The sequence below is a fragment of the Salmo salar genome, chromosome ssa22 (genome assembly GCF_905237065.1).
Source record: "Salmo salar chromosome ssa22, Ssal_v3.1, whole genome shotgun sequence".
Classification (NCBI taxonomy): Eukaryota; Metazoa; Chordata; class Actinopteri; order Salmoniformes; family Salmonidae; genus Salmo; species Salmo salar.
In genome coordinates this window covers 17,480,869-17,507,500 of record NC_059463.1, presented here as the reverse complement: position 1 = coordinate 17,507,500, position 26,632 = coordinate 17,480,869, and the positions used below count along the sequence as shown (strand labels likewise).

At 45.9% G+C, this 26,632-nt stretch overlaps 1 protein-coding gene across 4 annotated transcripts in view; it reads right to left on the bottom strand.

Moving 5' to 3' along the window:
- LOC106582912 (cadherin-4) overlaps nt 1–26,632 on the bottom strand; it is a 260,714-nt gene that overhangs the window by 27,094 nt on the left and 206,988 nt on the right. For all 4 annotated transcript variants that reach the window (XM_014166534.2, XM_014166535.2, XM_014166536.2 and 1 more), the window contains 3 exons: nt 22,852–22,996; nt 11,778–11,950; nt 2,133–2,270 (listed from right to left, as the gene is read on the bottom strand). In XM_014166534.2, coding sequence (XP_014022009.2) covers nt 2,133–2,270; nt 11,778–11,950; nt 22,852–22,996 — 456 coding nt within the window. The remainder of the gene's footprint in view (nt 1–2,132; nt 2,271–11,777; nt 11,951–22,851; nt 22,997–26,632) is intronic.

The window sequence follows — 26,632 nt, the reverse complement described above, 5'->3', positions numbered from 1 at the left end:
GTTTGGCCATAGTGACCATCGTTATGTTTGGTGGAAAAAGGGGGATGCTTGCAAGCCGAAGAACACCATCCCAACCGTGAAGCATGAAGGTGGCAGCATCATGTTGTGGGGGTGCTTTGCTGCAGGAGGGACTGGTGCACTTCACAAAATAGATGGCATCATGAGGAAGGAAAATTATGTGGATATATTGAAGCAACATCTCAAGACATCAGTCAGGAAGTTAAAGCTTGGTTGCAAATGGGTCTTCCAAATGGACAATGACCCCAAGCATACTTCCAAAGTTGTGTCAAAATGGCTTAAGGACAACAAAGTCAAGGTATTGGAGTGGCCATCACAAAGCCCTGACCTCAATCCCATACATTTTACATTTTTACATTTTAGTCATTTAGCAGACGCTCTTATCCAGAGCGACTTACAGTAGTGAATGCATACATTTCATCATTATTTTTTTTCTCATACTGGTCCCCCGTGGGAATCGAACCCACAACCCTGGCGTTGCAAACACCATGCTCTATCAACTGAGCCACACAGGACCATAGAAAATGTATGGGCAGAACTGAAAAAGCGTGTGTGAGCAAGAAGGCCTACAAACCTGACTCAGTTACACCAGCTCTGTATGGAGGAATGGACCAAAATTCACCCAACTTATTGTGGGAAGCTAGTGGAAGGCTACCCGAAACGTTTGACTCAAGTTCAACAATTGAAAGGCAATGCTACCAAATACTAATTGAGTGTATATAAACTTCTGACCCACTGGGAATGTGATGAAAGAAATAAAAGCTGAAATAAATCATTCTCTCTACTATTATTCTGACATTTCACATTCTTAAAATAAAGTGGTGATCCTAACTGACCTAAAACAGGGAATTTTTACTAGGATTAAATGTTCAGGAATTGTGAAAACTGAGTTTAACTATATTTGGCTAAGGTGTATGTAAACTTCCGACTTCAACTGTACTTTTAGACTTTTACTCAAGTAGTATTTTACCCTGGTGACTTTCACTTGAGTCATTTTATATGAAGGTATCTTTACTTTAACTCAAGTATGACAATTGGGTACTTTTCCCACCACTGCCCAACACCATGTCAGATACACCAGCAAACAGCATATAGAGACTGAACAGTGGACAGAGTAGAGACAGAGTAGAGGAGAGAGGAGTGTGGCTGTGTGGAGGTTTGAGTGTTCCCTTGTGAGAGGGGAGTGACAGAGACAGGACAGAGCAGTCTGAGGAGAGGCGTTGTTCAGTGGGTTAGTCTCTGACAGCTGGGGCCTCTTATCAGAGCAACCGGCTGGAACTACACAGCTGCCTGCCTGGCACACGCAGTGATGATACCGCCGTGCCACCAAGAGATGGATCACACATCAGAGGAGGCAGCGTGTGACGTGGACACACTCCTCTCTCTGCAGATGGATGGACATACAGAAAAAGGAGAGAGGGAGGGAGAAAGAGAGAGAAAGACCAACGAAGGGAGAGACTACTCCTCCCTCGTGATGCACGCGCACACACACACACACACACACACACACACACACACACACACACACACACACACACACACACACACACACACACACACACACACACACACACACACACACACACACACACACACAAAGTGGGCCAGAAGAAGTCAGGCTGCCTCCAGTGTGGATGTGTATGGGACTGGGGCCAGATGCCTGCAGACAAACCATGGTCACTAGAGAGGCTGCTGGCAGAAAGAGTGGAGGGAGGGCTGCTCCCATCACCAAACAGCATGCCTATGATCTTTCTCTCTCATCCCTCTTTTTCTGTCCCTCCATATGTCGCTCCGACACACTGTCCCTTTACTTCAGTAGCTCCCTGTTCCCCTCTGACCCCTTTCTTCTCCGTGTTTTTGGTCCTCCTATTTGTCCTCGCCTGCTGTTTATCTCTCCACATGTCTCTGTCCCGCTCCTCTGTCCAGCTCTCTAACCTCCTGTCAAAGAGCCATGAAATCTTGTTCTCTAAGATAGCATCAGACACATGGACTGCATCTACAACAGAGTTGGGGCACTGCCCTGGTGATTATCCATCAGCTGATGTTATCCTGTCATGAATACAGATGTGTGGCCCTACAGTAGAGGTCAGTCCAGGGGTGGAGAGGAGACTCACCGTCCTGGCGGTCAGCTCGGGAGGGTTGTCGTTGATGTCGGTCACAGAGATGAGGGCGGTGGCCGTGTTGGACAGGCCAAAGTTCAGGTTCCCCTCCATGTCCGTGGCCTGGACGATGATGGTGTACTGCGACACTTTCTGGAAAGACACACCACATTCATGTTAGATAACTAAGACGTCATAGAGGGTGAAGGTAGTTCTGAGCATACGATAGCTAGGTGGACTGACTGAGAAACAAACAAGTGAATAACTAGCACAAATAGCTCTGAACCTGACACACACACTTACGTGCAAACTCATGAACACGCGCGCGCATGCACACACGCACACACACACACACACACACACACACACACACACACACACACACACACACACACACACACACACACACACACACACACAAAGGCTTAGGAAGTGAGGGAGCAATGGGCGCGAGTGAAAGGCTCATCCATTATAGCCTACAAGTCCCTGCTTTTAGCTCTCTGAGCAACCCTCATCATCACTCACTCTAATGGAGGTGCCATCACTTTAAGAAGAACCACTATGCTGCAAATATTAAAGAGAGTGAATGGACATTATTTAGGCCAGTTAGATGGGAGAGAATAGCTAGAGGTGGTGCTGCCGTAAAGACCACCATTGAAAGAACAGTCAATCATGACGTCAGGCGGTATAATATGCATTCACACTGAGAAGATACGGCAGAGACACTGTCTTCTCTCGCTCTCCTTCCCTCTCACACTGCACACAGATGCACAGCATTATATATTATTTTGACTCAAAAACAAAACTCATTGACACTTTGCTGCTGTCCATGGTGCTGAAAGTTCACTGTGTCCATCAGTGCAGCGATAGTTCCGCTCCTCTCGCCAGTCCATCTCTCTCTCTCCAGTCTCCCAGGCTCTCCCCTGGTCTCTCCCTGTAAGCCTCTCAGAGTCGCCGCTCCTCTCTGCTCTCATTAATCCGTTTGGCTAAACCTCCTATTGTGCTGGTGTCAAAAATGGATGTCAAGGACAGGTCAGTCAGTGTGAAGAGGAGAGGGAAGCCCAGCCTAGTCTACTGCCATGTTCGGTCACACCATATTTGGATAGTCTGGATTTTCCATCGGTAAATGCTCTACAGATGGTCATAATATCAACAAACTATGTGTTGATAAGCAACTACTTGCTATGTTTAGGGCTAGGGCTAGGTTTAGAATAAGGGTTAGGGCTAGGGCTAGGTTTAGAATAAGGGTTAGGGCTAGGTTTAGAATCAGGGTAAGAGTTAAGGTTAGGACTAGGGTAGGGTAAGGGCTAAGTTTAGGGTTAGGATAAGGTTAGGGCTAGTGTTAGGTTTAGAGTAAGGGTTAGGGTAAGGGCTATGTTTAGGGTTAGGATAAGGGTTAAGGTTAGGGCTAGTGTTAGGTTTAGAGTAAGGGTTAGGGTAAGGGCTACGTTTAGGGTTAGGATAAGGGTTAAGGTTAGGGCTAGTGTTAGGTTTAGAGTTAGTGTTAGGGTTAGGGTAAGGGCTACGTTTAGGGTTAGGATAAGGGTTAAGGTTAGGGCTAGTGTTAGGTTTAGAGTAAGGGTTAGGGTAAGGGCTACGTTTAGGGTTAGGATAAGGGTTAAGGTTAGGGCTAGTGTTAGGTTTAGAGTAAGGGTTAGGGTTAGGGTAAGGGCTACGTTTAGGGTTAGGATAAGGGTTAAGGTTAGGGCTAGTGTTAGGTTTAGAGTAAGGGTTAGGGTAAGGGCTACGTTTAGGGTTAGGATAAGGGTTAAGGTTAGGGCTAGTGTTAGGTTTAGAGTAAGGGTTAGGGTTAGGGTAAGGGCTACGTTTAGGGTTAGGATAAGGGTTAAGGTTAGGGCTAGTGTTAGGTTTAGAGTAAGGGTTAGGGTAAGGGCTACGTTTAGGGTTAGGATAAGGGTTAAGGTTAGGGCTAGTGTTAGGTTTAGAGTAAGGGTTAGGGTTAGGGTAAGGGCTACGTTTAGGGTTAGGATAAGGGTTAAGGTTAGGGCTAGTGTTAGGTTTAGAGTAAGGGTTAGGGTTAGGGTAAGGGCTACGTTTAGGGTTAGGATAAGGGTTAAGGTTAGGGCTAGTGTTAGGTTTAGAGTAAGGGTTAGGGTTAGGGTAAGGGCTACGTTCAGGGTTAGGATAAGGGTTAAGGTTAGAGCTAGGGTTAGTAGTTACTTGAAATGGGCAGATTAAGGTTTTACTGCTAACCTACAAAGCATTACATGGGCTTGCTCCTACCCATCTTTCCGATTTGGTCCTGTTGTACATACCTACACGTACGCTACGGTCACAAGACACAGGCCTCCTAACTGTCCCTAGAATTTCTAAGCAAACAGCTGGAGGCAGGGCTTTCTCCTATAGAGCTCAATTTTTATGGAATGGTCTGCCTACCCATGTGAGAGACGCAGACTCGGTCTCAACCTTTAAGTCATTACTGAAGACTCATCTCTTCAGTAGGTCCTATGATTGAGTGCAGTCTGGCCCAGGAGTGTGAAGGTGAACGGAAAGGCACTGGAGCAACGAACCCACCTTGCTGTCTCTGCCTGGCCGGTTCCCCTCTCTCCACTGGGATTCTCTGCCTCTAACCCTATTACAGGGGCTGAGTTACTGTCTTACTGGTGCTCTTCCATGCCGTCCCTAGGAGGGTTGCGTCACTTGAGTCACTGACGTGATCTTCCTGTCTGGGTTGCCCCCCCCCCTTGGGTTGTGCCGTGGCAGAGATCTTTGTGGGCTATACTCGGCCTTGTCTCAGGATGGTAAGTTGGTGGTTGAAGATATCCCTCTAGTGGTGTGTGGGCTGTGCTTTGGCAAAGTAGGTGGGGTTATATCCTGCCTGTTTGGCCCTGTCCGGGGGTATCATCGGATGGGGCCACAGTGTCTCCCGACCCCTCCTGTCTCAGCCTCCAGTATTTATGCTGCAGTAGTTTATGTGTCAGTTATATCTGGAGAATTTCTCCTGTCTTATCCGGTGTCCTGTGTGAATTTAATCTCTCCTCCCCTCTCCTCTCCTCTCCTCCAATTTCAACTGTTCTGCCTGCGGCTACGGAACCCTGACCTGTTCACCGGACGTGCTACCTGTCCCAGACCTGCTGTTTTCAACTCTCTAGAGACAGCAGGAGCGGTAGAGATACTCTGAATGATCGGCTATGAAAAGCCAACTGACATTTACTCCTGAGGTGATGACCTTTTGCACCCTCGACAACCACTGTGATTATTATTATTTGACCCTGCTGGTCATCTATGAACATCTTGGCCATGTACTGTTAATATCTCCACCCGGCACAGCCAGAAGAGACTGGCCACCCCTCAGCGCCTGGTTCCTCTCTAGGTTTCTTCCTAGGTTCTGGCCTTTCTAGGGTCCTAGCCAGCTGCAATGCTTGATGGGCTGGGTTTCTGTACAGCACTTTGAGATATCAGCTGATGTAAGAAGGGCTATATAAATAAATTTGATTTGAAATGTTACTGATATTCTGTAGATAGACTATTCAAATAAAGTGTTACCCTGTGTTCAGCTGAAAGGGCCTCTTTCCAAGCCTTTCACCATTCAGCAGCCCTGCTTTCTGCTATGCCTGTGCCAGTTCTGCACGGTTGACCTCGATAACACGGCCTATAACAGCTCTGGGGTCAGGACTTGAATCTCAGACGCATTTAGGGTGGAACCCAGGTGGCTGGCTAATGAACCCTGATGGAGGCCAGTAAAATGCTGGGGAAAGATCAGTGCTCTTTCTATTTTTCTTTCTCCGTCTCTCTCCGTCTCGCTCTCTCTCTCCGTCTCTCTCTCTCTCTCTCTCTCCGTCTCGCTCGCTCTCTCTCTCTCTCTCTCCGTCTCGCTCGCTCTCTCTCTCTCTCTCCGTCTCGCTCGCTCTCTCTCTCTCTCTCCGTCTCGCTCGCTCTCTCTCTCTCTCTCCGTCTCGCTCGCTCTCTCTCTCTCTCTCTCCGTCTCGCTCGCTCTCTCTCTCTCTCTCCGTCTCGCTCGCTCTCTCTCTCTCTCCGTCTCCGCTCTCTCTCTCTCGTCTCCCTCTCTCTCTCTCTCCGTCTCGCTTTCTCTCTCTCTCTCTCTCCGTCTCCCTCTCTCTCTCTCTCCGTCTCCTCTCTCTCTCTCTCTCCGTCTCCCTCTCTCTCTCTCCGTCTCCCTCTCTCTCTCTCTCTCCGTCTCTCTCTCTCTCCGTCTCCCTCTCTCTCTCTCTCCGTCTCCCTCTCTCTCTCTCTCCGTCTCCCTCTCTCTCTCTCTCCGTCTCCCTCTCTCTCTCTCCGTCTCCCTCTCTCTCTCTCTCTCCTCTCTCTCTCTCCTCTCCGTCTCCCTCTCTCTCTCTCCTCTCCGTCTCCCTCTCTCTCTCTCTCCGTCTCCCTCTCTCTCTCTCTCTCCGTCTCCCTCTCTCTCTCTCTCTCCGTCTCCCTCTCTCTCTCTCTCCGTCTCCCTCTCTCCCTCTCTCTCCGTCTCCCTCTCTCTCTCCGTCTCCCTCTCTCTCTCTCTCTCTCCGTCTCCCTCTCTCTCTCCCTCTCTCCGTCTCCCTCTCTCTCTCTCTCTCTCCGTCTCCCTCTCTCTCTCTCTCTCTCTCCGTCTCTCTCTCCGTCTCTCTCTCCGTCTCTCTCTCCCTCTCTCTCTCCGTCTCCCTCTCTCTCTCCGTCTCCCTCTCTCTCTCCGTCTCCCTCTCTCTCCCTCCCTCTCTCTCTCCCTCCCTCTCTCTCTCCTCTCTCTCTCTCTCTCCGTCTCCCTCTCTCTCTCCCTCTCTCCGTCTCCTCTCTCTCTCTCTCTCCGTCTCTCTCTCCTCTCTCTCTCTCTCTCTCTCTCCCTCTCTCTCTCTCTCTCTCCGTCTCCCTCTCTCTCTCCCTCTCTCCGTCTCCCTCTCTCTCTCCCTCTCTCTCTCTCTCTCCCTCTCTCTCTCTCCGTCTCTCTCTCCGTCTCTCTCTCCGTCTCCTCTCTCCGTCTCCCTCTCCGTCTCCTCTCTCTCTCTCTCCGTCTCCTCTCTCTCTCCGTCTCCCTCTCTCTCTCTCCGTCTCCCTCTCTCTCTCCGTCTTCTCCCTCTCCGTCTCCCTCTCAGTCTCTCTCTCCGTCTCTCTCTCCGTCTCCGTCTCTCTCCGTCTCCGTCTCTCTCCGTCTCTCTCTCCGTCTCCGTCTCTCTCTCCGTCTCCGTCTCTCTCTCCGTCTCCGTCTCTCTCTCCGTCTCCGTCTCTCTCTCCGTCTCCGTCTCTCTCTCTCTCTCTGTCTCCATCTCTCTCCATCTCTCTCTGTCTCCATCTCTCTCCCTCTCGCCATCTCTCTCCCTCTCTCTCCGTCTCCATCTCTCTCCCTCTCTCTGTCTCTCTCTCTCTGCTCAAGGAGCAGCGTGTTTAATAGTCAGGTCAGTTGATCCAGTGAGGCTTTTTAAAACACTTAAACTCACCCAGAGTCATTTAAAGTTCTGCAGAGTCATTAGGACTCGCTCCACATGTTAATTTGAACTAGACCAGCTCTATTAATGAAAACTCAATACGGGCTGCGCTTTATTACAGTCATAATGAAATATCAATACCATCTCTTCTCATAGTGCACTGCGGTAAATAGACCCTTTATTCAGCTACATTATGGTAACACTAGTCCTGGATAGTTGCTGTCCTGTGGCTAGCCTGACTGAGTAGCAGACGTGCATAGTCTTTGATCAAGCATGGAAAGGTGTGTTAAGCCCAACAGCAGGTGGCACTCTGACCCAGTAGGGGGAATGAGACATGCTGTCCTGCAGCACTTTGTTCCAAACCTGACAGTTGATAGAAGTTTAACCCAGCACACACATACACACACTCTTCTAGCCTCTTCCTCCCGTCAGTGGGTCTGCCCTAACAAGCCATTAATGGCGTCTCTAATGAGTCCTATAGATCTTTGAAAATAAGTATCTCTGTTAGATTAGAGCCCAACTCAAGAAAGGAAATAAGCCTTCTTTCACCAAACAGAACAAAAGCAGCGCTTTTCCCACGGGCCTAAGCTCTTGGACTTTAATGGGAAGGGTTGAAAGGCATCTGGGGCCATAAGAACAGAACACTGCTGCAAACTCTGAGGTAAAATGAGATCCTTTACACAGGAACTGAACGAGACCAGAGAGTACAGAAAGCACAAAAGGCTACAGGCTAACAGAACTCTATAGCCAGTACTCCTTTTAAACCAAAAAGGTCAAATTAAATCCTGAAATGGTTGTCTAATAGTCACTGTTTGAAGTGGAGTTTGCTTTCAAATCTTAGTTAAAAAAATGATGGGGAAAGACATTACTGACATTGATAGGAAAAATGCAAGGTACATTTTTTACCTACAAAACATTAAAGACATGCTCCGGAACTTTGGATACTACTAAGTGTTTTTTAAACCTCCCACTTTGGGCTGGGTGTGTCAATGTGTAGTTCATACATGCATAATCGGGGCGGCTGGTAGCCTAGTGGTTAGAGCGTTGGACTAGTAACTGAAAGGTTGCAAGATCGAATCCCTGAGCTGACAAGGTAAAAATATGTCGTTCTGCCCCTGAACAAGGCAGTTAACCCACTGTTCCCCGGTAGGCTGTCATTGAAAATAAGAATTTGTTCTTAACCGACTTGCCTAGTTTAATAAAGGTAAAATAAAATAAAAATAATCTATGAGCAGAATTACTGTCTTACCTCAATTAGCCACAAAATCCCTAGTTTGAAAGCAACAGTTTTTCTGTAAGCTGTGCTGTGCCATTTCCCATTACATTTTCCCCCACGTGGGCCAACACCCTAGCAATTCGAGTTCAACCAATGAGCTTCAGCACCTCGCCATATGAGTAACAGCTAGCAAGATGCACCCACAGCAGAGCGAGAGAGAGACAGCAATGATGTGTTGCACACACTGTGTGTGAAATAGTACGCAATTTTCGGGGACCACTACTGGCCCAAAAAATATAGAAAAGTACCGGAGAATCCCTTTAATGGAGAATGCATTGAATCCGAGCTGTGTGTGTTTGTGCTTTGTGTGTTAGGCAGACTGAACATGTGACGAAGACAAAGCAAGCGTGAATGAGCACTGAACTAGCACTTTCCGTATTTGCTCTGTGGTTTGTGTTCCGGCCTGTCAGTTTGGTACTGACCACAGTGATTACCCTGTCACTAACAATCTACCTCAAACAGCCACTGACTCACATTTAACCCAGAGAGACTCCCTCTCTCCCATTCACTGCAGCTTTCTGAGGAAGATGGAGCACAGCTCTCCTGCTAAATACACTGTATGAAACACAAAGGCACATGGACATACAATATACATACACACCCAGACCAATATGATACACTCATGACCCATGAAATACTGTCACACAAACACTCAGATACACCCATATGCACAGACACTTCCCCCCCAGATATGCCAGAAACAAACTTTTCACCAGAGGGAGCCCATAATGGTTAACCACTTCCCCAGCTTGAAGGAGTAATACTCAGTCCCCTGGAGATGCCCAGTGCCCTACCTTATCCCCTGCCCAGCCTCTCCTCCCCCATGTGGACAGTCTGTAGGCACTCAGAAACACCGACTACAGTGTCAGATCAATGCCCTAATCAGGCAGAGCAGAGCTTACACGGTCCAACCTGGAGCTGACACGAGTCAGCGACGCCGCCCAGCATCGTGCCCAGCACCGTGCACAGCCAGGCTCCAGAGAGGCTGCAGTAGCCTGGGGGAATGAAAAGCAATGGACCTGCCACTCCATCCAGGCCTAGAGAGCACTGAGACAGCCTAGTCCATCTGTGGCACACAGTACAGGACAGCATGACTCTTACACTCAGCAGCTCTGACACCCAGCAGGCTACCTCATACTGTACCTCATCGCTACACGCTCAGGACCAGGACTAACAAATGCTGCCCATTAGCCACCAGCACAAGAGAAAGACACAGTGGCTTGTTTATGTACAGTACCTCTGTTTCTCAGGCAGAGAGCGAGGGACCCAGAGACAGCTTAGCCCTGCTTGTTAACCAGTGTGCTGAAACATGCAGTGGCACGAGGGCACAGAAGAGGTGAGGTCAGGGATGCAGTGAGTGGCAGGGTAATTGGCATTCAGGAGTGTTCAGGGCTGGGTGACACTGAAGTGCCCTTCCTGTTCCCCTGCTCTTCTCCACACTGAAGAGGCTCACTCACCCCTTAATTAACACATGAATATTCCATTTAGTCTCCAGTGCAACTGATGAAGAGGATTAGCCGCTACATCGCAGTGTGTGTGTGTGTGTGTGTGTGTGTGTGTGTGTGTGTGTGTATGTGTGTGTGTGTGCATGCGTGCGTACATGTGTGTTAATGCCTGAGAGTGTACTTATGTGTGTGACCTTGAGCGTAGGTGGGTGAACACCCAGGTGTGTCCTAGTTTTAGGGGGATGATCAGAGGGAGAGAGGCAGGTGGGACTGGGCTGCTGGAGTTGCTGCTCTACCTAGATTAATGAGGTTGACTCCCATCCGTTCAGCTGTGGGGGAGACCAGGGGAAAGTGAAACAGGCCCCTGCATTAACTGCAGATCATTTCTACTGTCAACGCTTTACTGTTTTATGCATACTTGAATGAGTAAAGTGCATGCATACAGAACCTGGATGCAGTTGTGATTGTTTATTTTCCTCAATATTCACACACAAATCTGATATTTAACAACTAATCCTGGTAGCCGTACCAGTCTTTTGTTTCCAATATAGGTCAAATCCGTCTGGTTTCCACAGGATGATCAGGATGGAGTTATTGCCAAGTGGGACTATTGGGAAATCTGCGAATATAAACGTTATGAGACTGACTGGTGTTGCCAGAGCTCAAAGGTTTAGACTCAGCACTTGTGCTTTTATGTCTGTGGTAAAATCACCAGACTAATAATATCATAATGATACAGTATTAGGAGTGTGAGTCTGAGAGTGTTAGGAGTGTGAGTCTGAGAGGCTGACTGTAAGAGGCTGACTGTAAGAGGCTGACTGCAGGGTGAGCACAGCTTCTCATAAAAGACTCTGCTGGCAGCTTACTGATGCATTATGGGATAAACAGAGTAGACCCACCGTGACCTCCCTCATTAGTGATCTAAGAAGGGGGGGGCACAACACCTGCGGGAGTGCGACACAAGGAGGGTAGAGGTTAAACCAGGTGAAATCCATTCCCATGACCCCCTTAAGGAGGGCCAGCACGTGTTGGTATTTTATAACCATTAGTAGTGCTGTTCGCAGGGTCAGGGTCGATTCCATTTCAACTCCTGTCAACTGAATTGGACATGAAAAGTCTCTACACATGAATAATTCAATTCAGTTCCTGAATAGACTGGAATATAGATAGGAATCAACCCCAACCCTATTGGACAATTTTGCTCATAATGGTTAAGGTTTAGTCTAGGGAGAGAGGGAATCCTGAGTTCGTTATTAAGGGCAGAAGGTGACTGACTGGTGTACAGGAGTGGTGACCTATAGGAAACAACACCCAGTATCTGACTATATTTAATATAATGACTTAGTTTGACATGGTACCCCTGCCATGAGATGTGAGGTGACACAGTAGACACCATCAACATACCGTAACCCTGTGGATGTGCAGTAACAGGCTGACATGAACACTGATCCAACAGGATGTCAATGCCCCTTCCTCCCCACTGCTCCCCTCCCGTTCCCCCCACCTGTTCCCCCCCTGTTCCCCCCCCTAACAGACAGTGTGACCTTGTTGTGCTACTGACCTCCCTGTCCAAGCCGGCGGCCACCGTGAAGATGTCTCCCGTCTCGCTGTTGATGGTGAACATGTTGGGGATTGGCATGTGGGGGGTCTGGGATAGGATCCGGTAGCGCACCATCCCATTGGCTGTGGTGTCGTCATCTGAGTCGTTGGCGGTCACCTGCATCACTAACGTGCCTGCCAACAGGGAGGAGGCAGAGCCAGCAACAGTTAGAGAAACACAATGTGAATCACACAGCACAGGAAACACCTCCTCCGGGCAAAGACAGAGCCATGAACAGTTATACAAACACCAAGAGATTTAACATATGTCCCATCATCATACACAAACACCAAGAGATTTAACATGTGTCCCTCCATCATACACAAACACCAAGAGATTTAACATGTGTCCCTCCATCATACACAAACACCAAGAGATTTAACATGTGTCCCACCATCATACACAAACACCAAGAGATTTAACATGTGTCCCTCCATCATACACAAACACCAAGAGATTTAACATGTGTCCCTCCATCATACACAAACACCAAGAGATTTAACATGTGTCCCATCATCATACACAAACACCAAGAGATTTAACATGTGTGTCCCACCATCATACACAAACACCAAGAGATTTAACATGTGTCCCATCATCATACACAAACACCAAGAGATTTAACATGTGTCCCTCCATCATACACAAACACCAAGAGATTTAACATGTGTCCCTCCATCATACACAAACACCAAGAGATTTAACATATGTCCCATCATCATACACAAACACCAAGAGATTTAACATATGTGTCCCACCATCATACACAAACACCAAGAGATTTAACATGTGTCCCACCATCAGACACAAACACCAAGAGATTTAACGTGTCCCTCCATCATACACAAACACCAAGAGATTTAACATGTGTCCCACCATCAGACACAAACACCAAGAGATTTAACGTGTCCCTCCATCATACACAAACACCAAGAGATTTAACATGTGTCCCACCATCATATACAAACAGCAAGAGATTTAACATATGTCCCACCATCATACACAAACGCATATTTAACATGCAGTACACAGTATACACACACACACTTCAAAACTTATTTCAAACCCATTCCCTGCATCTGTGTCTTCAGCTAAGGGAAAATTCAAGGGGAAAATAAGCAGACAACAAACTCTGTGAAAAAGCCCCCATTCATCCCATCCCTGTATATACCAGGCTGGTAGGCTGGCAGGCAGGCAGGCAGGCAGGGTAAAGTTCCCCCCTACAGAGTCCATTTAGTAATGAGCAGCACTGGCTCTTCTGCCATTTCCACCATCCATTATTTCAGCCTTCAGCGGAACGGCTGCTGCCCTTAATGCTCCGATGCTCTCTCCCTATTTGTCTTGGAATCATGGGTAAAAAACACAGCCATTTAAGGCTGACGGTGGGGGTGGTGTGTGGCTGTGTACGTGTGTATAGAGGTGGAGGGGATGGGGGGTGAAAGGCCTATGCCCCCATCTCCCCTAGCAGAATTATTGATTTGTAAGAGCTTGTCAGCCAGGCTCACAAATGTGACCAGGCAATTAGGAGCACTCTGTCCAGGAAAAGGGAGAGATCTCCTCATTCCTCTCCCCAGCTCAGGGAAAATGTCACTCTCCATCAGGCAGCCATTTAAAGGCTGCTACTGCTGCTGATGCTGCTGCAGCAGGAAAGCTAGGGTCTTGTCAGCTTAGGGGGAGAGACGCAGGAGAACACACACGCTAGGGTTGTTGTACTGTATAAGGAGGTAGAAACAAAGAGAAAGAGACAGGGGGAGAGAGGAAGAGGAGAAGAGATAGCAGCATATATAGAGAGATATAGAGATTGAGAGACAGAGACAGAGAGGAAGGAGTGTAGGTAGAGAGAGAGAGAGAGAGAGAGAGAGAGAGAGAGAGAGTGAGAGAGAGTGAGAGAGAGAGAGAGAGAGAGAGAGAGAGAGAGAGAGAGAGAGAGAGAGTGAGAGAGAGAGAGAGAGAGTGAGAGAGAGAGAGAGTGAGAGAGAGAGCGAGAGAGAGAGATGGGAGAAAAAACAGGGAGGAGTGAGAGACAGAGCTGATCTAGGGTCAGTTTTGCTGTAGATCAGAAGTAGGCGCATGGATAGTATTAGATAGGATTAGCTAGTGTAGAAACATGTTGAATTTCAGACAGACAGGAGAAGAGACACACGGTGGGTACTCGCAGCTACAGGTGTCTGTTCTGCTGGCTCTCATAATTGGGCAGAGATAGCACCATAATTCCCGTGACAGCCAGAATCAACAGAATAATTGTAGCTGAGAATTCTATTTCAAACTTCATTAAGTTTCAAAGCAGGAGTTGTCACTTTGCCCATGGAGAGAAAACAACAGAGAGAGAGAGAGAGCCATGGAAGGGAGCGAGGAGAAAAACAATGACCCTTATTACAGAGGAGAGCATCAACATTTGATCAAATGTTCAGTCCGATGGGGGGGAAAGTAATGTAGAGAATCGTATGTCAACTCTGCCACCTTTAATTTCAATAAGAGGGATTTCTTAATAAGCTTAAAGAGTGCTCTTTGTCTAAGAGTGTGGGCATGCCTGAAAGGGTTAACCTCTGAGCCTGTTTAATTCTTCTTTAATTTGAAAATGAATTCTAAATCCTAATTGCTTTTCCGCCAAAACCACTGGAGCTGAAAATTTCACTGGTGGCAGGCAAGGCAGGCATGTTGGCCATTTGGTTACATGGGAAAGAGAGCATAAAGTTGAGATCCCTGCTGGGCTCCATCCACTGACTAAACATTACTGAGCTGGGGGTCAACACCTCCCAGCTAGCACATGTGGTTCCTTGGAAGTTGTGGGAACGTAAGTTTTAGATTTTCCATTGGTTCTGGGAACGAAGCCATACGCTTCCTGACCAGTAAAACTGAATGTTTTTGAAACGTTCTGAAAATTTCACATGTTCTGGGAACGTTAATTGTTAGGTTACAGGGAGGTTCTGAGAACATTTTGCTATGGTTCCTGAAAGTTTTCCTGGGAGGTTTTATTAACGTTTACAGAACAGAAATTATAGGTGATTTTGAGGTTTTGAAGAACTTCCTTAAAACTTTCACTGAATGTTTTAATAATACTTTTAATAACACTGCTAGCTTAGTTTGGGTTAACTGTTTTGAACTCCAAGCACAGATTGGACACATGGAAATTAATTTGCTTCGGTGTTAATCATGCAAACACATTTGTTTTTTATTTTGGCACGGCGTCAGTGAGATTCAAACCTACGATCTTCTGATCTCTAGTCATTAAATTAGTCCACTGCGTCACCAGAATTGAGCTAGCATGCCATGTTTGTTTTACTCATTCAAAGCTGTTCAAACAGACACCGAGAACGAAATAACAATCTTACAAAAATGATTTGAATGTTACTAATGTTTTCTTGTGGTTTTTATGGAATGTTTTCTTAATGTTTCCACGTTGTGGAAAGGTTGTATGCAGAATAACCATAGGACAAACACGCTCTCACCGAGCTCTAAGAAACATATGGTTTTCAGAACGTTATGTGCTAGCTGGGCTGACTTCCAATTACAGATTATAGTAGAGGTGTGAGGGTAGAATCACTGGGGAAACCAAGCCAGGAAAAAAAGATATATATTACAACCTCTGTGTTGTGATAATTGCATTTTTTGCACTATAACCTGTTAGTTCATTTGCCTTGACACCATGATACTGTATATAAGCCTAAGGCCAAGACAATAAGAAGGCACAGTGGCAGAATAAATTCAACCCCACCTTTGTTTCATCATAAAACCAGAGAGCAACATCCGTCCGGTGAGGTCCACAAAACATATTGCATGTAACAAACAGTTATACGACCTACAGCATGGTCAAGCACATTTTTGGACTACTAAACAACAATTGATTTAGAGTCACTGCAAGTCGCAAAGAAAACAGGCGCTGCCTCCACAATTCCAGCACAATTTCAACGTCAACATTATCTAATCACATATGCTTAGTCACATTTTTTTGTTGAATCTTTATTTAACTAGGCAAGTCAGTTAAGAACACATTCTTATTTACAATAACGGCCTACACCGGCCAAACCCGGATGACGTTGGGCCAATTGTGCGCCGCCCTATGGGACTCCCAATCACGGCCGGATGTGATAAAGCCTGGATTCGAACCAGGGACTGTAGTGACACCTCTTGCACGAGTGATGCAGTTGCACCACTCGTGAACCCTAATACATGGACAACTAAAAGATACCAAAAACGATTTAGTCCAATCAACATAAGGTAAATATGATGTGTCTGTCCACGGTACTGATTTCTCTCTGTGTGTGTGTGTGTGTGTGTGTGTGTGTGTGTGTGTGTGTGTGTGTGTGTGTGTGTGGGCGCGCGCGTGTGTATGTGCATGCAAGTAGGAAAAACATGTTGACTCACCCTACTTGTAGAGAAATGCCAATGCCATCCTCCTCTATTTCATGTTGCCTGAACGGTCTATGACTGTCATACAGTACAAGCTTTTTGTCCTATGCTACCTGGCTGAAATGCTTGTTTGCTAGCTTAGCTTCCTTTCATGGGCAACGATGCGCCAGGCCAGCTTTTTAACATTAGCCAGCCAACTATATCTAGCTACATGTTGAACTTCCATCCTCTCAGTCCAGGGGCACAATGTATGAATTTATGGTTGGATCTGAATTGCCGTTATAATCATTGGCCAGCACGGAGATTTAAGTAAAACCACAAGTCCAAATCCCTATCTCCATCCATGGCTACTTTAGGAAAGGGACAATTTTAGCTAGCTAGCTAGCCACCGGAAGACAACGACACAACGAGATGCAACAAATCAAGTTTTCTGTCAATGATGTTTGGCTTCTAATGTGATATGACTGGTTTGAAGGCAAATCCACACTGGCTTCCCTTGACACTTTTTTTGGGGGGTGCCAGGACCATTCACAGCTGTGCTCTGTTTAGCTCAACGCTGATTGGCTATTATTTTATTTTTAATCAAGGGAAGCCAAATGCTCTCTGGCTTCCCTTTCATTCAATACTACGGGTGGCAACAATGTCATACTCTTTTTGACCAGACAGCATCAGATAGATGGGCTACACATACAGAGACAGAGGGCGGTGTTTTGTTCACTTGGTTGCTTTCTCAGGTGAGATACATTCAGCCGCTTACGAATTGAACGACATTTATGATACACAGAGACGAAAGATACATGATTTTGTATGTTTTTTTCTTGTTCATGTTTTGGGGGGAAGCCTGGCATCCATGAATACACACCACTGGAGGATGTGGAGGAGAGGAAAAGGGGCAGAACAAGAGAGAGATGGACACAAGTATTATTAATATTTGTATTATTGTCTCATTCACTTCTCTTTTTTGACCTGCACTGTTGGAGCTCAGAGCATAAGAATTTCACTGTCTTTGTGATTACATCTGCGACGCTGTGCATGTGATTAATAAACTCATCTAATCTAATCATCTAATCTAAAGCACAGATGCAGAAAGATAGCATTGCAAGACATTTCCGGGGATGGAAAGGGAAGGGAGAGAGAAGACAAAGCTGGAAAGGGCACTAAAAGGGGTGGCAAGAGGGAGCGAGATAGGGGTTGGAAGAGGAAAGGACAAGAAAAGGAGGGTAAGAGGAGGATTGGTAGGGACAGGAGGGACAGGTAAAGTAGAGTACAATATTAATATGGGGAGGCAGTAGTGGGTGAGAGACTGTGTGGAAGGGCAGGAGGAGAAGTATGAGGCCAAGGAGGAGAGGTGAGAAGGAGAGGGATGTGGCAGTCACTCTGTGTGTGTGTGTCTGGGGACAGAGTGATAAAGGGGACACAAATCACTGCGGTCACACAAAGTTGACTCTAATGGCACTACTGGCCCTCCCCGGGCTTTTAACAGACCACACTGCAGCTCCACCCACCACCATACACAACCCTGCCATGCCCGGGAGGGACCAATGAAAACCAGCCGCCAGAAAATTACCTCCAAATCTGAGCGCATTCACACCTCAATGCATGGGCAGTCAGAACAATTTACTGCAATGTCTCCTCACATGTCTTCACAACTTCCCATGCTGAAGGAATTATTAGAGGACAGACTTGAGGGAGAAGAAATCTATTTTATACGCTACATGAACAAAAGTATGTGGACACATCTCATTCCAAAATCATGGGCATTAATATAGAGTTGGTCCCCCCTTTCCTGTTACAACAGCCTCCACTCTTCTAGGAAGGCTTTCCACTAGATGTTGGAACATTGCTGCGGGGACTTGCTTCCATTCAGCCACAAGAGCATTAGTGAGGTGGGGCACTGATGTTGGGCGATTAGGCCTGGCTCGCAGTCGGCGTTCCAATTCATCCCAAAGGTGTTTGATGAGGTCAGGGCTCTGTGCAGGCCAGTCAAGTTCTTCCACACCGATCTCGATAAACCATTACTGTATGGACCTCGCTTTGTGCACAGGGGAATTGTAATGCTGAAACAGGAAAGGGCCTTCCCATAACTGTTGCCACAAAGTTCGTTTAGAATGTCATTGTATGCTGTAGCATTAAGATTTACCTTCACTGGAACTAAGGGGCCTAGTCCGAACCATTGAAAACAGCCCCAGACCATTATTCATCCTCCACCAAACTTTACAGTTGGCACTATGCATTGGGGCAGGTAGTGTTTTCCTGGCATCGGCCAAACCCAGATTCATCCGTCGGACTGCCAGATGGTGAAGTGTGATTCATCACTCCATGGACCGCGTTATAACTCTATTCAGAGTCCAATGGCAGCAAACTTTACACCACTCCAGCCAATGCTTGGCATTGTGCATGGTGATGTTCTTAGGCTTGTGTGCAGCTGCTCGGCCATGGAAACACATTTAATGAAGCTCCCGACGAACAGTTCTTGTGCTTACGTTGCATCCAGAGTCAGTTTGGAACTCGGTATTGAGCGTTAGACAATTTTTACGCGCTACATGCTTCAGCACTCTGCGGTCCTGTTCTGTGAGCTTGTGTGGCCTACCACTTTGCGGCTGAGCCGTTGTTGCTCCTAGATGTTTCCACTTCACAATAACAGCACTTACAGTTGACCGGGCAGCTCTAGCAGGGCAGAAATTTGACGATTTGACTTGTTGGAAAGGTGGCATCCTATGACGGTGCCACGTTGAAAGTCACTGAGCTCTTCAGTAAGGCCATTCTACTGCCAATGTTTGTCTATGGATTCGCATTGCTGTTTGCTTGATTTTATACACCTGTCAGAAATGGGTGTGGCTGAAATAGCCGAATCCACTCATTTGAAAGGGTGTCCACATACTTTTGTATATATAGTGCATTCGGAAAGTATTCAGACCCCTTGACCTTACTCTAAAATGGATTAAATCGTTTTTTCCCCCCTCATGAATCTACACAAAATACCCCATTATGAAAATGTAAAGACAGGTTTTTAGATTTTTTTAGGAAATGTATAAAAAAAAATATATATACTGAATATCACATTTACATAAGTATTCAGAGCCTTTACTCAGTAATTTGTTGAATCCCCTTTAGCAGCGATTACAGCCTCAAATCTTCTTGGGTATGATGCTACAAGCTTGGCACATGTTTATTTGGGGAGTTTCTCCCATTGTTCTCTGCAGATCTTCTCAAGCTCTGTCAGGTTGGATGGGGAGCGTCGCTGCAAAGCTATTTTTTAGGTATCTCCAGAGATGTTCAATCGGGTTCAGGTCCGGGCTCTGGCTGGGCCACTCAAGGACATTCAGAGACTTGTCCCAAAGCCACTCCTGCGCTGTCTTGGCTGTGTGCTTAGGGTTGTTGTCCTGTTGGAAGGTGAACCTTCGCCCCAGTCTGAGGTCCTCAGCGCTCTGGAGCAGGTTTTCATCAAGGATCTCTGTACTTTGCTCAGTTCATCTTTCCCTCGATCCTGACTATTCTCCCAGTCCCTGCTGCTGAAAAACATCCCCACAGCATGATGCTGCCACTACCATGCTTCACCGTAGGGATGCTGCCAGGTTTCCTCCAGACGTGACGCTTGGCATTCAGGCCAAAGAGTTCAATCTTGGTTTCATCAGACCAGAGAATCTTGTTTCTCATGGTATGAGTCCTTTAGGTGCCTTTTGGCAAACTCCAAGCGGGCTGTCATGTGCCTTTTACTGAGGAATGGCTTCCGTCTGGCCACTCTACCATAATGGCCTGATTGGTGGAATGCTGCAGAGATGGTTGTCCTTCTGTAAAGTTCTCCCATCTCCACAGAGGAACTCTGGAGCTCTGTCAGAGTGACCATCACCCGATTGTTCAGTTTGGCCGGGTGGCCAGCTCTTGAAAGAGTCTTTAAGGTTCCAAACTTCAACCATTTAAGAATGATGGAGTCCACTGTGTTCTTGGGGACCTTCAATGCTGTAGACATTTTGGTACCCTTCCCCAAATCTGTCCCTCGACACAATCCTGTCTCGTAGCTCTACGGACAATTCCTTTACCTCATGGCTTGGTTTTTGCTCTGACATGCACTGTCAACTGTGGGATCTTATATAGACAGGAGTGTACCTTACCAAAATCATGTCCAATCATTTGAATTTACCACAGTTGGACTCCAATCAAGTTGTAGAAAGATATCAAGGATGATCAATGGAAACATGATGCACCTGAGCTCAATGTCAAGTCTCATAGCAAAGGGTCTGAATACTTATGTAAATAAGGTATTTCTATTTTGGTTTTTTAATAACTTTGCAAACATTTCTAAAAACTGTTTTCACTTTGTCATTATGGGGTATTGTGTGTAGATTGATGAGGATTTGTATTTATTTAATCCATTTTAGAATAAGGCTATAACGTAACAAAGTGTGGAAAAGGGAAGGGGTCTGAATACTTTCTGAATGCACTGTATACTGTATCTCTGGCTTGCAAACTTGATGAAGTCCCTAAGGAACGACAACATGTTTACGATATTCATACCCGGGTGTGTGTTTGTGAACGTAAGGCAGCAGAGTTTGTAACCAACCAAAGCACTCACTGCTGTCTGAAGGTCCTCCATCTCTGGGTGGCCTTTCCTGCTAAATGCCCTCCCCAGCTCTGAGACTCAATCTATTTGGTCTTAAATCCTCTGTAAAGTATCACCCAGGAAAATGTATTCTCCTGCACACAGCACAGAACGAGCAGTCAGTCACAAATTCTGGGTCCATTACACTGATTGAAACATCCCTGCGTTCCTCCATCCCTCCTCACCTGTGTACAGACGTTGGAGTCTAATAAACCCCCCAGGCCAAGAGGCAGTGGAAACTCTTTTAAATCTTTCTCTGACTGTTAGCAAACTCCTCAGGACAGAAAAATCCCCCCCCGAGATGACAAATTGAGTGTTTGAGAAAGCACTCTGCTGGATTCTTCTACCGCTCTCATTTCAGAGTGTCTCTCTAAAAGGGCCATGAAAAGGAACTACTTCCTGTCTGTCCGCCACAGAGGGAGAAAGAGGGATAGAGTATAGAACTATGCTTTGAGGAAGGAGGGCTTCATTATACAATAAAATAGAGAAATCTTTTTACATCCCCGGCTCCATCACGTGGGTGTTTCCTCTGTGATCTCTTACGCACGTTGAGAGAGTGGTGGTGGTGAGTGTTCGGGGGTTCTCCTTCATCTCCTTCTTTTAAATAAAATACATGGGTTCACCAATTTGTCAAGGAAACTTATCAGTTTACAATAACCATCCAATAACTTGAAGTGTCCAGCAAGCTCCCAGAATGCCCGAACGATGACACATGGATGGATACAACACTGGTCAGATCCCATTTGTTCCCCGTCTGAATCACAATAACAATTGGATTAGTTCTTTCTGTAATTGCATCATTACTTACATGTAAGACCGATCCAATTCAATTACATGCTTGTCTCTGTGTCTCCCGATGGAAGAACGCCAGTGGTGGCGGATGGCAAGCGTGACATTTCAAACCCAGTTTCACTGATGGATTGATTTGATACACAATGTTGCATCTGGCAACAGCGATAAGGGCAACTCCCCGCAGGTCTGTCTCTTTGAATGCTTTTATATAGCAGCCAGAGTAGATGGATGATAAGCCGTAATACTTCAGAGACACATTGTTATCAGAGTCTTCTAGATACACTAGAGATGAACACATCACATCTTCCTTTGCTCTGAGCAGTTTGAAAAAACAGTCTGTCTGGTGGAACCAAAAGAGTTACGGGAGGCCCATTCTCATTACCAGCCTAAAGAAAGCAGCTTAAAGTTTAAGTGATAAGTTGGATAAAAATGGCGCTGAACTTCATTGTGTCTTAAATGGGCCAGAAAAGTAAAACCGTCCCACAGAACATACACCAGTGATGAAAAATGGCCCCACTCTCATTTCCTTAAATAGCCAATTAGGCAACCATAGCTAAGCGGCACACTCTCTCATTTAAAATTCATGATTGCATACAATAGAGGGGAATAGATAGATGGAACAGGGAGAGAGAAAAGCTCTATGGTCTATGTAAAAGTACTTGTCAGCGTGTTAACTCCATCATACAATAGTGGGACATTGTGTTCATATTCCACTAGCTAGCTATGTGAGACAATTTCAGAATAATTAGCTAATAAGCTGTGCGACCTAGGTTTTCTTCTTCAACACAATTGACAGTGTTGTAACCCCAACACACACTTTGTCCTCATATACTAAAAATAACAGGTTTTTATAAGAGAGAGTACCAGTCAGTTGAAAAGGCAGACTTTTCAAATATGTTTGGTTCTTCTCGTTAATTAGCAGAGTTTGGTCTAAAACAGACAACAGATCCACGCTCCACTGAGGAGAGACCATTGTTGCAATGTGTGTGTGTGTGTGTGTGTGTGTGTGTGTGTGTGTGTGTGTGTGTGTGTGTGTGTGTGTGTGTGTGCTCTTCTCCCTCTCTCTGTCTCTCGCCTGCGTTGTTTCGAAATTCTCCTGAGATTAAACTTTGCAGTAGAACATTGTCTGAACACAAAGTAAACAAACAGTGATGTCTGACTGGTAAAACAAGTGTTCCTCCAACCATGATGCGTTTCTCCCCCTGCCTTTAAAACGACCATGCTTCTGTTCACTAGGTGTTCTCAGATATACGTGAAGAAGCACCGCGCTGTATTCCGTCATCGTGAAAGTACCTGGTTTAGAGCCTTCAGCCACAGAGCCGTTGTAGACCTGGTTCTGGAACTCTGGCCGGTTGTCGTTCATGTCGATGACGTAGATGTACAGGTCTATGGGGCTCTCCACCTTGTTCCCGTTCATGTCCACCGCATGGGCCCGCAGCTGCAAACAAAACAAGGAAACCATACGAGCATTGTATAAGTCCTGTAAATGCCACAGTAACTCTGACGATATATAATGCGCCACTGATCGACATGAAACGTCACACAAGACAAAATGGACACAAACATGACAGCAGACAACGCATACGGGCTGGAATTCATCCTGTAACTGCAATTATTTCTGTCATTGCAGATCTCTTTCACAAGTATGTTTACTGTAATTGCACACTAGAGTGTCCATGAAAATCCACTATCTCTGACCATTGAATTCCTGCCATGCAACCTTGATTTTGATTGCTGGTTGTGGGAGGTTTGTTAATTGGAAGCTCCACAACTGAAGCAATAATTCCAGTCTTTTATTTGTGGTGACAGAGAGAGCCTGCTGGAGTGCCTCTGCTGATAATTGCCAATAAGAGAAAGAGAATATAAGGTGTTGTGTCCAAACACAGATACAGCCTGAGGTGTGTGCTGCTCAGCTCACACAGCAAGAGCCCCAGAGAACACCTAGAGAGTCCATTCTATTCAACACAACTCATGTGGTGTCTGGCTTTTGTTCTCCCAGGGAAAATGACTGTCCTGGTTGGTTTGTGCAACAACACCACTGATTGGCCACAATGTCTTTTACTGAGATTAGCAGATAAGCCATTCTACAAAAATTCCCTGTGAATCACAGTGTGAGAAAAGGAGAGCGAGAGAGATGGAAGGAGCACGCCTCGTGTAATACCAGTAATGAGTCAGATACACAGAGAGAATCACAAAGAAACAGTGGGGGACCCTAAGAGGAAAGAGTGACAATCAATACATACACTGCTATGACTTCTTCTCCAACCCGGCTGTAACAACCCCATGTCTGAAAATACCCATGTTGACTAAAGATGTCTCACAGCTCCAGACAACATTATGTTGGAGAGAAGCTTTGAAAGGCAAAGAACACCCTAATTGTCTCTCCCAATAGCTCTGTAAAAACATACAGCCTTAAAAACCTGGACAGAGACAGAGAGCCTGTGGTTAGAGGTTGTTGTTCTCATACACCTTCACAGCCATGTGGGCAGTGGATCCTTTTATTACACTAAGTACAACATTGACTAATAGAATCTCTGTACTATTCACAGGAAGAGGCAATGTTCTTTTGAGGACTGAATGGTACAAAGGAGCCTCAAGCTACAGCATCTATACCTGCCTTCCTGAAAAAATGACTCATCTTGCTTTTGAGTCTCTTCCGTATAGTGTGGAAACACACACACAGATGTCACATTGGCTGACTTCTGCTCTTACACACACACACACACACACACACACACACACACACACACACACACACACACACACACACACACACACACACACACACACACACACACACACACACACACACACACAGTATAAACGCATTCAAACCCTGTTGCTTCAGCCACTTAATATTCCCCCAGACGATGAGTTTCCATAGGCCAGAGCACAACAAACAAACATAGAGCGAAACACAAACAAACAAGCCCAATCTGTTTTCTCAGCTGTGGGCTCTGCATGGTGAGTGGGGAAAGGGGGGTGGGGGATGACAGAGCCAATGGAAATTTGATCTGAGAGCCTGGAGGAGTGTGTGAGGAGTGTGTGAAGAGTGTGTGTGGACTGCTAATGTGTGGTTTTGGGCCGGTCATTAGCATGCTGGAGGGCGGGCCTGAAAAACACAACCACGGGGAGAAAACTCTACCAGAACCACCACAGCAACCTCTGATGGGGTCTGTCCAGACACACACACAAACCCACATGTAGAAACATGTTACGTACGCGCACACACAGCTACCGGGTTGCAAAGCTACTGGTAATTTCCCAAAGTTATCAGAATCTTTGGTAATTTAGCTAACTAAAAGTTAATCGAAGGCAATCTATGATAACTTTGGTAATTTATACTTGAACAATATATATTTTTTTAAACGTATATGGCAATTTTTCGCATGGATTAGCCATAATTTCTCAGATCAAGAATAGACTGACAAGTTTCAGAAGAAAGTTATTTGTTTCTGGCCATTTTGAGCCTGTAATCGAACCCGCAAATGCTGATGCTCAAGATACTCAACTAGTCTAAAGAAGGACAGCTTTCAGCTGTGCAAACATAATTGCAAAAGGGTTTTCTAATGATCAATTAGCCTTTTAAAATGATAAACTTGGAATACCTAACACAACATGCCATTGGAACACAGGAGTGATGGTTGCTGATAATGGGCCTGATAATGGGCCTGATAATGGGCCTGCCGTTTCCAGACACAATAGTCATTTACAACATTAACAATGTCTACACTGTATTTCTGATCAATTTGATGTTATTTAAATGGACAGAAAATGTGCTTTTCTTTCAAAAACAAGGATATTTGTAAGTGAACCAAAACTTTTTAATGGTAGTGTATTAAAAAAAAAAAAAGTATTATATATATATATATATTTTATTTGATTACTTTATATAGTCTCCATGTGATAAGGTCACACAGATGGACAGATATAACAACAGACACCTTTTATAATCTGAAGTACCCCAAAAGGCCACTAGACGTCATGTTATAATTATAATTCTTTTACTTCTAAGTTACCAACATTCTGGTAGTTTACTGGTAAACTTCGAAAGATTCCAGTAATATACCCTTCATCGCACACGCGCACACACACACACGCACACGCACACATACACTTCTCCAGTGTGCCTCCCAGCTGCTCTCTCCCTACAGCTGTCTGTGGAGAGAAACTCAACTTCACCCACACGCTAACCTCAGAGTTCATCTTCCTCTGGTGGAAGTCTGTCAAAAACACCAGTCATGTCTTTCTTGTCGAAGAACAGACCAGTACATATAAAGTCATCTTCGTCAACCATGAGCAGTAAAACCCGAGAACAGAGAAGGTTCTAAACAGGTAACTCATCAAGTGAGTCTAGTGCTAATTGACATAACACTGACTGAGTGAAGATGCTCTCTCTTTCTTAACTGGTAGGTGACTAACACAAGGATCTTCTCAGGCTCCAACACCAGGCTCCACTCAGGTTCTAACACCAGGATCTAACACCAGGATCTAACACCAGGATATAACACCAGGATCTAACACCAGGCTCCACTCAATTTCTAACACCAGGTTTCTAACATCAGTATCTAACACCAGTATCTAACATTAGGCTATAACACCAGGATCTAACATTAGGCTCTAACACCAAACAAGGCTCAACACCAGTCTCTAACATTAGGCTCTAACACCAGTCTCTAACATTAGGCTCTAACACCAGTCTCTAACATTAGGCTCTAACACCAGTCTCTAACATTAGGCTCTAACACCAGTCTCTAACATTAGGCTCTAACACCAGTCTCTAACATTAGGCTCTAACACCAGTCTCTAACATTAGGCTCTAACACCAGTCTCTAACATTAGGCTCTAACACCAGTCTCTAACATTAGGCTCTAACACCAGTCTCTAACATTAGGCTCTAACACCAGGCTCTAACACCACGCTCCTCTCAGGTTCTAACACCAGGCTCTAACACCAGGCTCCTCTCAGGTTCTAACACCAGGCGCTAACACCAGGCTCTAACACCAGGCTCTAACACCAGGCTCCTCCCAGGCTCTAACACCAGGCTCCTCTCAGGCTCTAACACTAGGCTCCT